Source organism: Lithobates pipiens, unplaced genomic scaffold (assembly GCF_037356315.1).
Source record: "Lithobates pipiens isolate NorthernLeopardFrog02 unplaced genomic scaffold, aLitPip1_a1.2 Scaffold_10, whole genome shotgun sequence".
Lineage (NCBI taxonomy): Eukaryota > Metazoa > Chordata > Amphibia > Anura > Ranidae > Lithobates > Lithobates pipiens.
The window spans coordinates 17,162,949-17,177,557 of NW_027507686.1; the positions used below are offsets into that span (position 1 = coordinate 17,162,949).

The following is a 14,609-nucleotide window of genomic DNA, read 5'->3' on the forward strand; positions in this document are numbered from 1 at the left end:
ACGTGCACTATGCACATTACATACACCTGAACTGTGCACATTATACTCCTGACACGTACACTGTGTACATTACATACTCCCGAGCCCTGCGCATTATACTCCTGACATGTACACTGTGTACATTACATACTCTTGACCTCTGCTCTCAGTACATTATTCTCCTGACACGTGCACTGTGCACATTACATACACCTGAACTGTGCACATTATACTCCTGACACGTACACTGTGTACATTACATACACCTGAGCCCTGTGCTCTGTACATTATACTCCTGACCCCTGCACTATGTACATTACATACTGCTGACACACTCTGTACATTATTCTCTTGACCCCTGCACTGTGTACATTACATAATCTTGACACCTTCACTGTGTACATTACATACTCCTGACCCCTCCACTCTGCACATTACATACTCCTGACCCCAACACTGTGGACACAGATCAGCATGGCCACCCTGGCCGCTCTGTGGCTAAGCAGCCCCACACACAGCAAAACTGTGATGCCCATGTTTTCTGCTTTCAACACTTCAACTTCAGGGACAACATGTTCACTTGCTGCCCAATATATCCATCCCACTTTCTGATGCCATTGTAACAAGATAATCAATGTTATTTACTTTACCTGTCAGAGGTCTCTCAGAAAACCACAAACACACAATCTTAGTATTTCAATAATTTTATTGAAGAACCAAAAAAAAAAAAAAACAAACAAAAAAATAAAAATAAAAGTATGCTTTACAAGAAACTCCATATCCCCTACATGTATAATTAGAGTGACGTTACAGAGAAAGTGGTACAATCGTCTTCATAATACTGTTCTGAGCTTGCGCTTTACTCCGAATGGCACAAAGTCTCTGGCCGGCCCCGCCGACGCCCAACGCTGCCGGCACAATTACTATGTACAGGTCACCTTCCCCTCCTACAGACAGCTTGGGCGCCGCGGGGGCCGGTCTTCTTCATTATAAAAATAAAAAGACCGCGGGGGTCACCCATTATACGCTGATCAAGGCACTGGAAACCTTCGACTTCTGAAAAATAAATAAGAGTGAAAGTCTGACAAGCTTGGATCCATTGGAGGGTCATCTTTGTCTACGGAGGCGGAGTGTGCTCAGGGGGCGGAGGCGGAGTGTGCTCAGGGGGCGGGGTGTGCTCAGGGGGCGGGGGCTGAGTGTGCTTAGGGGGCGGGGGCAGAGTGTGCTCAGGGGGCGGAGGCTGAGTGTGCTCAGGGGGCGGAGGCTGAGTGTGCTCAGGGGGCGGAGGCTGAGTGTGCTCAGGGGCGGATCCCATCCACCGCAACTCATAGGAACACATTGGGAAAATGTAAAGCGTTTCTTCATCATATCATTACATGATAATGTAATATAGGACAGGGACATAAAAACTTAATAAATGGGGTTCCTTATGTATTTTCTTCCGATAGGTCTACACAGGCTGGGAGAGGAACCGCTGGGGTGGGTCTTGTTTCCTTGCGGGTGGAGCTACAACTGACCACGGAATGTATGATCACCACATCCTCTTCTATCGTTGTGAATTATGTAACCCATTTAAAATTAGAGGCGCATCAAAAAAAACAAAAAACGTTAGTTACCGAAAAATCAGGATGCACTTGGCTGAACCCAAATAGATTTTTTTTTTTTTTTATTATATTCTTTATATTTCATTTTATTACATTCAACTTTTTAATTAATAACATGAATTTAAATGAATTTGAATTTGTTAGCCACCATCTACCTACTTAAGCAGTGTTAAAAATCCTGCTTGCTGCATTTTTGGCGCATAGTTGGCAAACCGCACCAAAAACGCACCACCACCCCCATTGAAAAAACGCAGCAAGAATGCATAAGAAATGCACCCGTGTTGCGTTTTTGATGCTTTTTTTTTTAGTCACATGACCTATGAAAAACACGCCAAAAGCACAGCAAAATCACAGGCGTTTTCAGGAGCCACTATCTGCACTTTTTTTGTGCGCGTGGCTGCCTATTTGCGTGCATTAGTGCAAAAAAAAAAAAAAAAACAGCTGTGCCGAGAGCGTGCTACCAGCACAGTTACCGGCGGCTGACGGAAATCTCCCGATCGCTGCAGCCAATCATGGCAGTTACACATGATAATAAACCCCACCCCCCCTCCCAGCATTCTAAACCCCTTAAAGGGTCGGGGGGTGCCAGCTTCAAAGGGGTTAAATTCTTCCATGACCGTTAACAGACACACAAATATAATAAATAGTAGTTTTAGTACATCGCAGGTTTACAAGCAATGAGTAAAATGCTTCTTTAGCCACTTGTTGACCGCTGCACGCCGATATACGTCGGCACAATGGCAGCGGTGGGTAAATGGGTACACCTGTACGTCCCCTTTAAGCAGCAGGGACAGCAGGCGCGCGCCTGCTCACGTACATGTGACTGTGCCTCGATGTCCGTCAGTCTCCCAGGCGATCGTATCACGGAGCTGCAGAACGGGGGGATGCCCCGTAAACAAAGCATTTCCCTGTTCTGGCTTGTGACATGACAGAGATCTACTGATCCCTGTCATGTGACTAGTAGCCCATCCCCTAAGCAGTTAGAATCACTCCCTAGGACACATTTAACCCCTTGATCGCCCCCTAGTGGTTAACCCCCTTCCCTGCCAGTGTCATTTGCACAGTAATCCGTGCATTTTTATAGCACCGATCTCTGCATAAATGACAATGGTCCTAAAAACGTGTCAAAAGTGTCCGATGTGTCCGCCGTAATGTCGCAGTCCCGATAAAAATCGCAGATGGCCGCCATTACTAATAAAAAATTTAAAATAAAATAAAAATGCCATAAAACTATCCCCTATGTTGTAGACGTGATAACTTTTGCTCAAACCAATCAATATAGGCTTATTGCGATTGCTTTGCCGGCGGTATAAACGCACTGCCCCATTGATTTCAATGGATAGGAGCGGTGAAGGAGCGGTGAATACACCGCTCCTTTCACCGCTCCAAAGATGCGGCTAGCAGGACTTTTTTCACCGTCCTGCTAGCACACCTCTCCAAGTGTGAAAGCCCTCCGGCTTTCACACTGGAGTGAAAGGGGTCGCTTTTTTCAGGCGCTATTTTTAGCGCTTTAACGCCTGAAAACCGCCCCAGTGTGAAAGGGGCCTAACTGAGTCTTTATGTCCAAGGGTGGGTGGGGGGAAGGGCTGCCCAATCACGTGGCCACTGTAATTGGCTCCAAAGGAACAGCCCAGGTGTAGGCGGCTTCAGCCCGACTTCTCCCAGGTCATGCTTCTGGTAGGTTTCACCCCGCCCACAAGGCTTAGTTATAAGTCACCCTATGACTGAGTCCTGTAGGCAGGGTGGAACGCAACAGTGACGCGATGTGGGAGGAGTCAGGCTGGTAGCCCTTTAACTGTGTCTTTTCACCCGTGGGGGTGGGAAAGACTGCCCGATCACGTGGCCACTATAACTGGCTCTGAAGGAACAGCCCAGGTGTAAAAGAAGGGTGTAGGCAGCTTCAGCCACCTGACTTCTCCCAGATCACAACCCCCAACGTGTTTAGTCTTGTTATATCCTCTGTGTTGTGAGAGACACAAGACTCTGGTCTGGAACAATGGAAGTTTATTTCCAGTACTCACTGTACACTGCAACATGCATCTCAGGACAGTACATCTTATTATGCTCTTACATGTGTCCAAGATGGCTACCATACCCCTTGACATCACTCCTGGGTGGAGCCAGCCTTAAAGTGGCAGTACATGTGGAACCCTTCAGGTATAACAAGTCTCCTATGACAAAGCCCCGTGGGCAGGGCGTAACGCGTCGGGACATGTTGTGGGAAGTCAGGATGGCAGCCCTTTAACTGTGTCTTTATGGGAGTGGGAAAGACTGCCTGATCACATGGCCACCGTAAGTGGCTTCAGCCTAACTTTTCCCACATCACATCCCCAACGTGTTTCGCCCTGCCCACAAGGTTTAGTTAAGATTAAGCCCCGTGGGCATGATCTGGGAGAAGTCACTTTTTTTTTTTTTTAATTATTACTGCCTGTGTCATTGCACTGGGAGCGCGCTCTCAGCACAGAAACCTCTACTGCCCATGGACGCATATATGCTGTGTTTGGATGTTAAAGCTCACCCTCGTGAGCACACACACGTGTGTTACATGGGAGACAAGAGGTTAAATCATAGGTACCAGAAAGATGTACCTGCAGTGAATGTATGGTGAAAGTCACATTCACCTCTTTATAAATATACCCCCATAGTGGTATAACATAAAGGAGCGCTATAACAGGGGGAGACCCCCATTGCCATCCCAGGTGCAGGTGGGCAGAGAGGAATGCCAGCCTCCGGAGCCTGCAGTGATAGAAGAAGGCAGCTGATTAGACTAGACTCCGCCCATAACCGAGGTATCCATTGTAGGGAGACTCATCCTTTGCTGTCAGCAGTAGAAGAGTTAACATAGAAGAGGACCAAATATTCCACAGGGTTAATAAGGAACACCGCTTAGTGGTTTTGTGGGAATTTGCACCCTGAAAGAATATATCAAGCATGGAACCATACAGGGAACATTTTCAGTGACTCGCACCTGCCAGGAAAGTGCTTCTTAGGGTATATTGCTATAAACGGGTGCCGTAGGTTGCTGACCCCAATCTACAGGATATGTGCATAGCACCATCTAGTGGCTGAAGGGAGCAAATACAGATTATACCCTTCATGATGCCATGCACAGCACCATCTAGTGGCTGAGGGGAGCAAGCACAGGTTATTCTCTACGTGGTGCCAGGCACAGCACCATCTAGTGGCTGAAGGGAGCAAGCACAGGTTATTCTCTACATAGTGCCATGCACAGCACCATCTAGTGGCTGAGGGGAGCAAGCACAGATTATACCCTCCATGAGGCCATGCACAGCTCCATCTAGTGCAGCCTTTCTCAACCTTTTTACCCCAGGGGAACCCATAAAATAATTTTCATGTCTCTGGGAACCCCTGATAAAAACCAATGGGGGTCAGTGGGAACAATGACCCTTACTTTGGTGTTCAGTGAGAAGAATGCCCTTTTTTTTATACAGTGGTGGTAAGAATGGCCCCCTTGCCGAGAGTTATAAAGATCCATGGTGTCAGACCACTGGCTCCTTCACATGGCATTTGCTCAGATCTATGTAGGTACCATCACACAAGAGGTAAATCAGCCACAGCTCAAGGAACCCCTAGCCACCTCTGAAGGAACCCTAGGGTTCCACGGAACCCTGGTTGAGAATGGCTGATCTAGTGGCTGAAATTAAGCAAGCACAGATTATTCCCTGCGTGGTGCCATGCTTGTTATATTGTTTCAGTGGCTCACACCTGCCAGCAAAGTGTAAACAGTTATAAACAGAGATAATGTATCAGGTGCTATAGGGTGCTGACCCCAATCCTGTGTGCAGTGGGTTGCTGACCTCAATCTACAGGCTGTGTGCACAGCACCATCTAGTGGCTGAAGTGAGCACGCACAATTATCCCCTGCTTGTTATATTGTTTCAGTGACTCGCACCTGCCAGCAAAGTGTTTCTTGGTCTAAATTGCTATAAACCAAGATAATGTGTCGGGTGCCGTAGGTCGCTGATCTCAATCTTGTGTGTCGTAGGTTGCTGACCACAATCTGGTATGCCATTAGGTTGCTGACCCCCAATCTACAGGCTACGTGCACAGCACCATCCAGTGGCTGAAGGGAGCAAGTACAGATTATTCCCTTACGTGGCGCCATGCACAGCACCCTCTAGTGGCTGAAAGGAAGCAAGCACAGGTTATTTCCTCTGTAGTGCCATGCACAGCACCATCTAGTGGCTTTAGTGAGCAGACATAGATTATTCCCTGCGTGGTGCCATGCTTGTTATATTGTTTCAGTGACTCGCACCTGCCAGCAAAGTGTTTCCTAGGATATATAGCTAAAAACAGGATATATAGCTAAAAACAAAATATAATCGGGTGCGATCCAAACTAGCAAGTAAAATGTATATCCTGAACGTCTTTTTTTTTTTCTGTCCTGTTCAGCCTGTACAGTGTCTACAGCCTCTCCCTCATTGTACATTCTCAGTAGGGGAACGCCAACCCCACCCCATGTCTATCAAGTGCACAGCCTGCTCCTACGGGTGCCATCCAGAGCAGGAGGTAAACACTGCTGCCCCCTTAAAGGCCAAACCAATGCATATCACACAGGTACTTTTAGTAAATGTCCTCTGCCAAAGTTTGGTCTGAATGCACAACAACCCTTTTAAAAAAAGGCATAAAATGGGCAGTAAATAACGATAGTGTTCCCACTTCCGCCACTCTCAGATAACGAGTAAAACCTTTAGGTTTCCATCGTTCGTCGGGTCGTCACACACAGCTTTGGAGATGAAGGCGAGTTGAAGAAGCAGCTTTGTTCATAAATTCATCCCATGTGAGCAGAGGATACTCTATCCCTATTCTGCTACAATCCGTATATGTCAGTGATCCAGCCAAAGTATAGAAAAATACCAATAAAAGTTTGTACTGTGCCCATGCCGAGCATTCCCTGGGCAGAGACCCTTGTGGCTTTTGGGAAGACAGTTCATTTGCAGACAGACAAGCCCTTGAACGTGTCCACATGTAGAAGTCCTGGGAACGCAGGGCTGAAGCTTTCCGACACAACTCCTGGAGTAGATGAGGATGGACGGACAGACGACTGTTGGAAGAGGTCTTTAAGGACGGTAAAGTGATGCAGCAACGCTAACCAGGTTCTGCATGCGCCACCTCTCTGTTGTCTCCTGCTTGGCATTGTCCAGGGGTACCATGCATGATGACCCTCCCGCTCCAAGAAAAGAGAGTAAAGCTTGCTTGGCCATTGGCCCAGATCCCACCACAGGGGGCAGTGGACTGATACCTAGGAAGTCTATGGTAGAGTGAATTACACGGCCACCTCTGAGGTTTTGGACAGTCCCAGCGCCTGCACCAGATCGTCACTCAAACCACTCTTCAAGGTTCTCCGTACTGTGGAGAGAGGTGGACAATTGTGCATGAGAAACAACAAAGGCAGCAGTGTTAAGGCAAAGGGACAGGTTCTCTTTATGGGAAACAACTCTTAACGCAACCTCCATCATTGCTCGTTTAGTCTGTCAGAGCCCTCAACTCGTGATCTAAGCCCTTGGAGCCCTCCACCCGTGATCTAAGCCATTGGAGCCCTCCACCCGTGATCTAAGCCCTTGGAGCCCTCCACCCGTGATCTAAGCCCTTGGAGCCCTCCACCCGTGATCTAAGCCCTTGGAGCCCTCCACCCGTGATCTAAGCCCTTGGAGCCCTCCACCCGTGATCTAAGCCCTTGGAGCCTTCCACCCGTGATCTAAGCCCTTGGAGCCCTCCACCGTGATCTAAGCCCTTGGAGCCCTCCACCCGTGATCTAAGCCCTTGGAGCCTTCCACCCGTGATCTAAGCCCTTGGAGCCTTCCACCCGTGATCTAAGCCCTTGTGGAGCCCTCCACTCGTGATCTAAGCCCTTGTGGAGCCCTCCACTCGTGATCTAAGCCCTTGTGGAGCCCTCCACTCGTGATCTAAGCCCTTGTGGAGCCCTCCACTCGTGATCTAAGCCCTTGTGGAGCCCTCCACTCGTGATCTAAGCCCTTGTGGAGCCCTCCACTCGTGATCTAAGCCCTTGTGGAGCCCTCCACTCGTGATCTAAGCCCTTGTGGAGCCCTCCACTCGTGATCTAAGCCCTTGTGGAGCCCTCCACTCGTGATCTAAGCCCTTGTGGAGCCCTCCACTCGTGATCTAAGCCCTTGTGGAGCCCTCCACTCGTGATCTAAGCCCTTGTGGAGCCCTCCACTCGTGATCTAAGCCCCTTGTGGAGCCCTCCACTCGTGATCTAAGCCCTTGGAGCCCTCCACCTGTGATCTATGCCCTTGGAGCTCTCCACCCGTGATCTAATCCCTTGGAGCCCTCAACTCATGTTCTAAACCCCTGAAGCCATTGACTCGTGATCAAGCCCTGGACTCGTGATCTAAGCCCCAACTTGTGACCCAAGTCCTTGGAGCCCTTGACTAGTGATCTAAGCCCTTAACTCATGATCTACGCCCTTGGGGCCCTTGACTCATTAGCTAAGCCCTTGAAGCCCACAGCTCATAATCGAAGCCCCTGGAGTAGTTGACTCGAGATCTAAGGATACACGTTTGGCACCTTTCAGGGGGGAGGAGGGGGAACGGGTACCTGTTTTTGATGGGTGCCCTTCCCCACTACCAGGAGACAGTGCAGTGGCGCCATCCCTCAGAAGTTCACCCCCCCCCCATCCTTCCTGCTAGTAGTAGTACCGCCTGTGGTATAGTTAAGCTCTATTCAGAACATCACTGTGACACCAAATACTCCCATACACTCCTCAATGATGTGAGTGGTGGGGGGGTGATAAAACCACAAAATGATGTACACAGTGTAGTAAAACATGGTGACCAATCAGATCACAGATCAGAAAAATAGTTACTTTTTTTTTGTTATGATTTAGGCCTCGTTCACATGGGGTGTACAATATTGTACGCTTGTGCTCGTGCATACCTGCACAGGTGTACTGTGCATCACATTGTATTGATGTCTATTGGGACACAGCCGCTGTTTCCCAAAATGACATGCATATGTGTGTGGGTCTCCTGTCTACATTTGGAAACCTACACCCACAAGGATGCCATGTTGGAACACAGACGCTGAGTCTGTGCAACCACCGTGTCTCAATAGGCATGAGCGGGACTGCCGGCACAGGGATACACAGAACACCTGTTTATCCACATTCAGTTAAACGCGGTACTGCATGGGCATTTAGCATTGTGAATGAGGCTTAACCGCACTTTGCTTTTTTTGTTTGCCAAGTGAGTTTGTATATAACTCCTTGAAACAGAATCCTGGCTCACATATACAACATGTAGTGAGTATAAGGCAGGATGCAATGTCTAGAGTTTGCCAGGAGGGGACAGAGTTGTACTCACAGGATTTCCTGTTTGCTCTTGATCTTTTGCGCTCTTTTGGAGCCACCACCCTCGGGTTGGGGTTCTGTGTCACGGATTGCACGAGTCTATCCATAATCTCATCAGAAGCATCTACAGGGGATGCCCCTGGCTCCTCCTTGTTCCCGGACAGGTCGGGTGGACTCGCACGGCCCAAACCTAGAGAAATAATACAGGGGTGAGAGAAGGTACAGAAAAAAACAAAAAAACAACAGTAGCGGAGATAGTATAATCTATAGTAAAACCAGTCATTTATTAAACATTGTAATTCAGGTGACTAAAAATGTATGCCTGGCCAAAAAAAAAAAAAAATATGACGTGCATCTCTACAATAAATGTACATTTCCCTGTTTTATCTCTTTGAAATACTGCAAAATACCCATTAATCTCCCAGAACTCCAATAAACTCCCTGTTTTTAATCAATGATGAGGTCTCTGCTGCACTGAAGTCCCTTGCAGTGTTGCCAGCCCTGCATGTGTCTCCCCCCCCCCCCTGCTGGACTACAGAACACATCCCCTCATGTTATGGAAATTAGTGGGAGGTGTATTGAAGCAGGGGAGAAATCAAAATACTGGACAAAGAATTACTAGTACAAAAAAAAAATCCCATAGTTTGTAGACGCTATAGCTTTTGCGCAAACCAATCAATATACACTTATTGGTTTATTTTTGTAGCAAAATATATGTTGACCTAAATTGATGAAGGCATTAGATTTTTTTTACCTTATTTTTTGGATATGTTTTATATCAGAAAGTAAAAAAAAAAAAAAAATATATATATATTATATATATATTATATTTTTTTTTTTTTTTTTAATTGTCGGTCTTTTTTTATCTTGCAAAAAAAAAAAAAAAAAACACAGAGGTGATCAAATACCACCAAAATAAAGCTCGATTTGTGGGTGGGGGTGGGGGGAGTTGGGGGGAGAGTACAGCGTCACATAACCGTGCAATTGTCAGTTAAAGTAATGCAGTGTCGTGTCGCAAAAAGTTGCCTGGTCATGAGGGGGGGGGGGGGGGGTAAATATTCCAGACCTGAAGTAGTTAGCCACTTGCCGACCGCTGCACACCGATATACTTCGACACGATGGCAGAAGTGGGCAAATGGGCATACCTGTACGTCCCCTTTAATTGGTGGGTGCCGTGTACAGCGTGACCGTGCCCGCGATACCTGTGGACTCCATGTCTGACGGTCTCCCGGCGATTGTGTCACTGAGCTGCAGAACTGGGAGATGCCTTAACAAGCCATTTCCCCCATTCTGCCTTGTGACATGACAGAGTCACCGCTCTCTGTCACCGGGAGCAGTGATCGCTCTTCATGTGAGTTGTAGCCCATCCCCCCCCCCCATAGTTAGAATCACTACCTAGGACACACTTAACCCCTTGTGTCATGTGTCATTTACATAGTAATCAGTGCATTTTTATAGTACTGATCGCTGTATAAATGACAATGGTTTAAAAATGTGTCAAAAGTGTCCGATGTGTCCGCCATAAAGTCGCAGTCATGATAAAAATCGCAGCTTGCCGCCATTACTAAATTTTTTTTTTATAAAAATGCCATAAAACTATCCCCTCTTTTGGGCAAACCAATCAATATACACTTATTGCAGGGTTTTCTTACCAAAAATATGTAGAAGAATACATATCGGCCTAAACTGAGGAAATAAAAATCAGTTTTTTTATATTTCTTTTGGGGATATTTATTATAGCAAAAAAAGTAAAAATATTGAATTTTTTTTCTAAAATTGTCGCTCTTTTTTTTGTTTATAGCGCAAAAAATAAGAATCGCAGAGATGAATACCACTAAAAGAAAGCTCTATTTGTGGGGAAAAAGGGACGGCAAATTTGTTTGGGCGCAACTTCGCACGACCGCGCAATTGTCAGTTAAAACAAAGCAAAACGTGCTCTGGTCAGGAAGGGTGTCTTCCGGGCTGAATCGGTTAAAAAAAACATTTCAAAACAGGGGGCACGCTTTATGTCTGGAGGAAAAAAAGATTTAATCTCCAAGTACGGAAAGGTTTCTTCACAGTAAGAGCTGTGAAAATGTAGAATAGACTCCCTCCAGAGGTGGTTCTGGTCAGCTCAGTAGATTGCTTTAAGAAGGGGCCTGGATTCTTCCTAAATAAACGTAATATAACTGGGTACCTGACATTTATAGGTAAAGGAATCCAGGGAATATCAGATTGCCTCTCGGGGGATCAGGAAGGAATTTTTTTCCCTTGCTGTAGCAAATTGGATCATGCTCTGCTGGGGTTTTTTTCGCCTTCCTCTGGATCAACTGTGGGTGAAGGTTTTGTGTATATGGGATTGTACTTTTTTTATTTTATTTTTTTGTTGAACTAGACAGACTTGTGTCTTTTTTCAACCCCCAACTATGTAAACGAAAGGGATAGATGGACAATTCGTACTTCTGACACCTCTGCTCCTCCGCGTGTTTTGTTCTCCGCTGGAGGAGATCAGCATGTTGGTCATGTTCCTCGTGGCCTTCCTCCGAGGACTGCCGTCTTCAGCCTAGAACTGGTCATCGTTACATTGTTCTCTGTGGGGCTGGCCGCATTGGAGAACTTTGCAGTCTGTGAAAATAGAAAAAAAAATAAAAAATCAGAAAAATCTGCCGAAATATAAACAGTTAAAATAATACTAAAAGGCAAACCCTTTTTTATTTGAGTTTTGAATAGAGTAGAGAGGGATTAGGGCCCCCGTCAGTTTTTATAACTTTCTGTGTCACCATTAGGGCCACTCACCCTATTTGTCCTGTTTACCGTTATCATTGAAAGTGAAAGTAAAATAAATAAATAAATAATCACAAATTTGGGTTGGCCCCAGAAAAAGTAACGGGGGGGGGGATTAAAACAAGTAAATATGATAAGGGAAAGGTTCCCCCAGGGTTTTTTTTTTATTTTTTTTAGCAGCAAGGTTAATAATATCAGGGAATGAATAAGTTAAAAGAAAATTCTTTATTGAAAGGTTGGCATAGCATAGACATCTAGCAGTTATAATATAAGCTCTAGTAAGGAGATATGATACCATTCCAAATACAGAAAGTGCAAACACAAGAACCCTTACGTTAGAGAGTCTGTCGTAATAAATCACCAACGCGTTTCGACCTACATTCCCTGATATCATAAACCTTGCTGCTAAACCCACCCCCCCCCCCCCCGGGGGAACCTTTCCGATATTGTATTCATTTGGGGTGTGCAGCACCAATATCCCTGTGTCTTTCTAATGCTAGATAAGTAAATAATTATATACTTTCATATGTATTTACTAATGCTAGCAGCATAAGCATTTAAAATTGTCAATGCTGACTGAGTTGTGTGAAGTTCCACTTTAATTTGCAGGAATTTCTTATCTTTTCCTGTTTTGTCTATGAGACTAGAAATGAAGGTAAATTTCCCCAATAGGACTCAGAGGACAAAAAAAAAAAAATGGTAGGGGTTATAAAGAACCACCCCCCCCCCCTTCCTCTTTCTCTACCCATAATAAACAAAAAGTATTGCCTATTAGTTCTATTAAAAGGATTAATTCACCTTTTGCAATATGGTACAATTTCCCACCCATTAAGGTTATACATGTAAAATGTTCCAGCACTGTCCTCAGTGTGACAGCCAGCGGGCGGGGGATCTTCTCCCTGCACCCACGGTCACTTTTATTTAAAAGAGTGCGGCTAAGGAAGGCTCCAACCACACAGCTGCATCATTCATTCACAATTTCCTTTGAATTCATGAACTACAACTACCATTATCCACTGTGGCTGACAGCTTGCAGTTCTGAATGAACTGCAAGGCCGCTGATGAGCGCAGTCGCAGGTCATTCACAAGCCTCTGCAGCTTTTCAAACTGACAAGAAACATACAGAAAGCTGCAGGGCTTGTCTGCAGAAGCCTGACATTGAACCCACTGATCACGGATGCAAAGCTTTCCAAAGCTCCAGTCTACTCTATTTAAATCACTATCCCCAGTGTCCTGTCAGTTTTAGTAATGTAACAAAAAAAAAATGTAAATGACTCATACAAAAGAATAAATAAAAATATAACCTACAGTAAATCCTGCAGGAAAAAAAATAAATGCAATTTTTTTCCTGCAAAAATATGTGCATTTATATTAAGTGATATTTCCTTTTAAGTATTATTTCTTCCAATCCAACAGTGTTTGGGAGAATACTTGGCCTGTCTCTTAGTTCTTGCCATTTTCCCACCCCCTGTGTGTCACCCTAAGTGCGGCCTCTTGTAGGCCTTCATCTTTTGACCCATATTTTGGTAGCCTATGGGCGCAGCAATCAGGAGGTTTCTTTCCACCCCGTGATTGGTAAATATATTTGAGTTATCTATAAATGTGTTAAAATTCAATATACAGATTATATTTCTTGTTTGTTGATATTTTTTGGTCTTTATATGTTTCCATTACTATATATATATATATATATATATATATATATATATATATATATATATATATATACATACACACACACACACACACACACACACACACACACACACACACACACACACACACATACATACACTTTCTTTCTCTAGAGTTTTTTTTTTACTTGCTCCCCCCAAAAGAAGACCTCTACTGAAAAAGGTCGAAACTCGTCGGGATCCTTCAGTATGATTTACAATACTTATATCATGCTATGTTTTTTCCTCCTTGTACTCAATGGCTGTTAATTTTATGTACATGTAATAGCTTTACCCATAGAACTCATGTTTTGATTGTTATGATTTTTTTCTTAAATAAAATAATATTTGTATGAACTGTGAAGTTGAGTCATGGATTGTGGACACTAACTAGTGTCGGGTGATTGCATATAGTGTATACCACATTTACCACTGACTAATGCAGAGCTGCAATGCGAGAAGATCAGCTAAAAGTAGTTGGATCTGTATGTGCGTTATAATTAAACGAAATAAGTCGATTAAAAAAAAATATATATATATATATATATTGATGAAATAAACACAAAAATTTTAATCAGTAACAGCCCTACTATTTTCTAATATGTGCATTTATTATTTTGTCTGGAAAGGTGAACAATTGTTATTATCCTTGAAATCCATCAGTGTGTAGTGCATAAACTCATCCACAAGATGGCGGTATTGCACCATATAATGGTCCAGCTGCATAGAACCTTTCCACACACAGGGTATAAAATGTTACTGGGATAAAGTCATGTTACTGGTTCTGCACTGCGGGGTTACCTCTGTGATCATCCTCCCTCTCGTCTTGTTGCGCTCTCGATAAGCCGCTCGCTTCTGCTTTTGCTGTAAGACTCTTTCGCGGGTGGTTCTGTACTCTAGAGCAAATTCGCTAATAATCCTGCAGAAACGGGTAATCTTCATATCCCGGGCGGCTGAATACGGGTACCCCAGATACAAGAGAATTGAGCGGAACCTGAAGAGGGAACACGTGGTCTAAAATTATTAAACAACCCACAGAAACGAACCCGATACCTTAAATACCATAATAATATGTTTAAAAGGGAAAGTAGTTAGACGCCCACTGGCTGCAGAAAAACAATTTGTGCAATGCGGTCATATAATAAAAAACATAATATAATATATATATATATATATATTATATATATATATATAGTAACATATGAAAACTGCATTCTTTCACCACCTGAGAAGAAACAGCCAGATTGCTGATCTGTGCAC

The 14,609-nt window shown here is 44.7% G+C and overlaps 1 protein-coding gene across 1 annotated transcript in view; it reads right to left on the reverse strand.

The window, feature by feature from the left end:
- Positions 1–5,821: 5,821 nt before the first annotated feature.
- FHOD1 (formin homology 2 domain containing 1) overlaps positions 5,822–14,609 on the reverse strand; it is a 188,680-nt gene continuing 179,892 nt past the window's right edge. The window contains 6 exon segments of the mRNA XM_077451885.1: positions 5,822–6,953; positions 8,927–9,103; positions 11,353–11,419; positions 11,421–11,444; positions 11,446–11,517; positions 14,151–14,343. Coding sequence (XP_077308011.1) covers positions 6,871–6,953; positions 8,927–9,103; positions 11,353–11,419; positions 11,421–11,444; positions 11,446–11,517; positions 14,151–14,343 — 616 coding nt within the window. The 3' untranslated portion in view covers positions 5,822–6,870.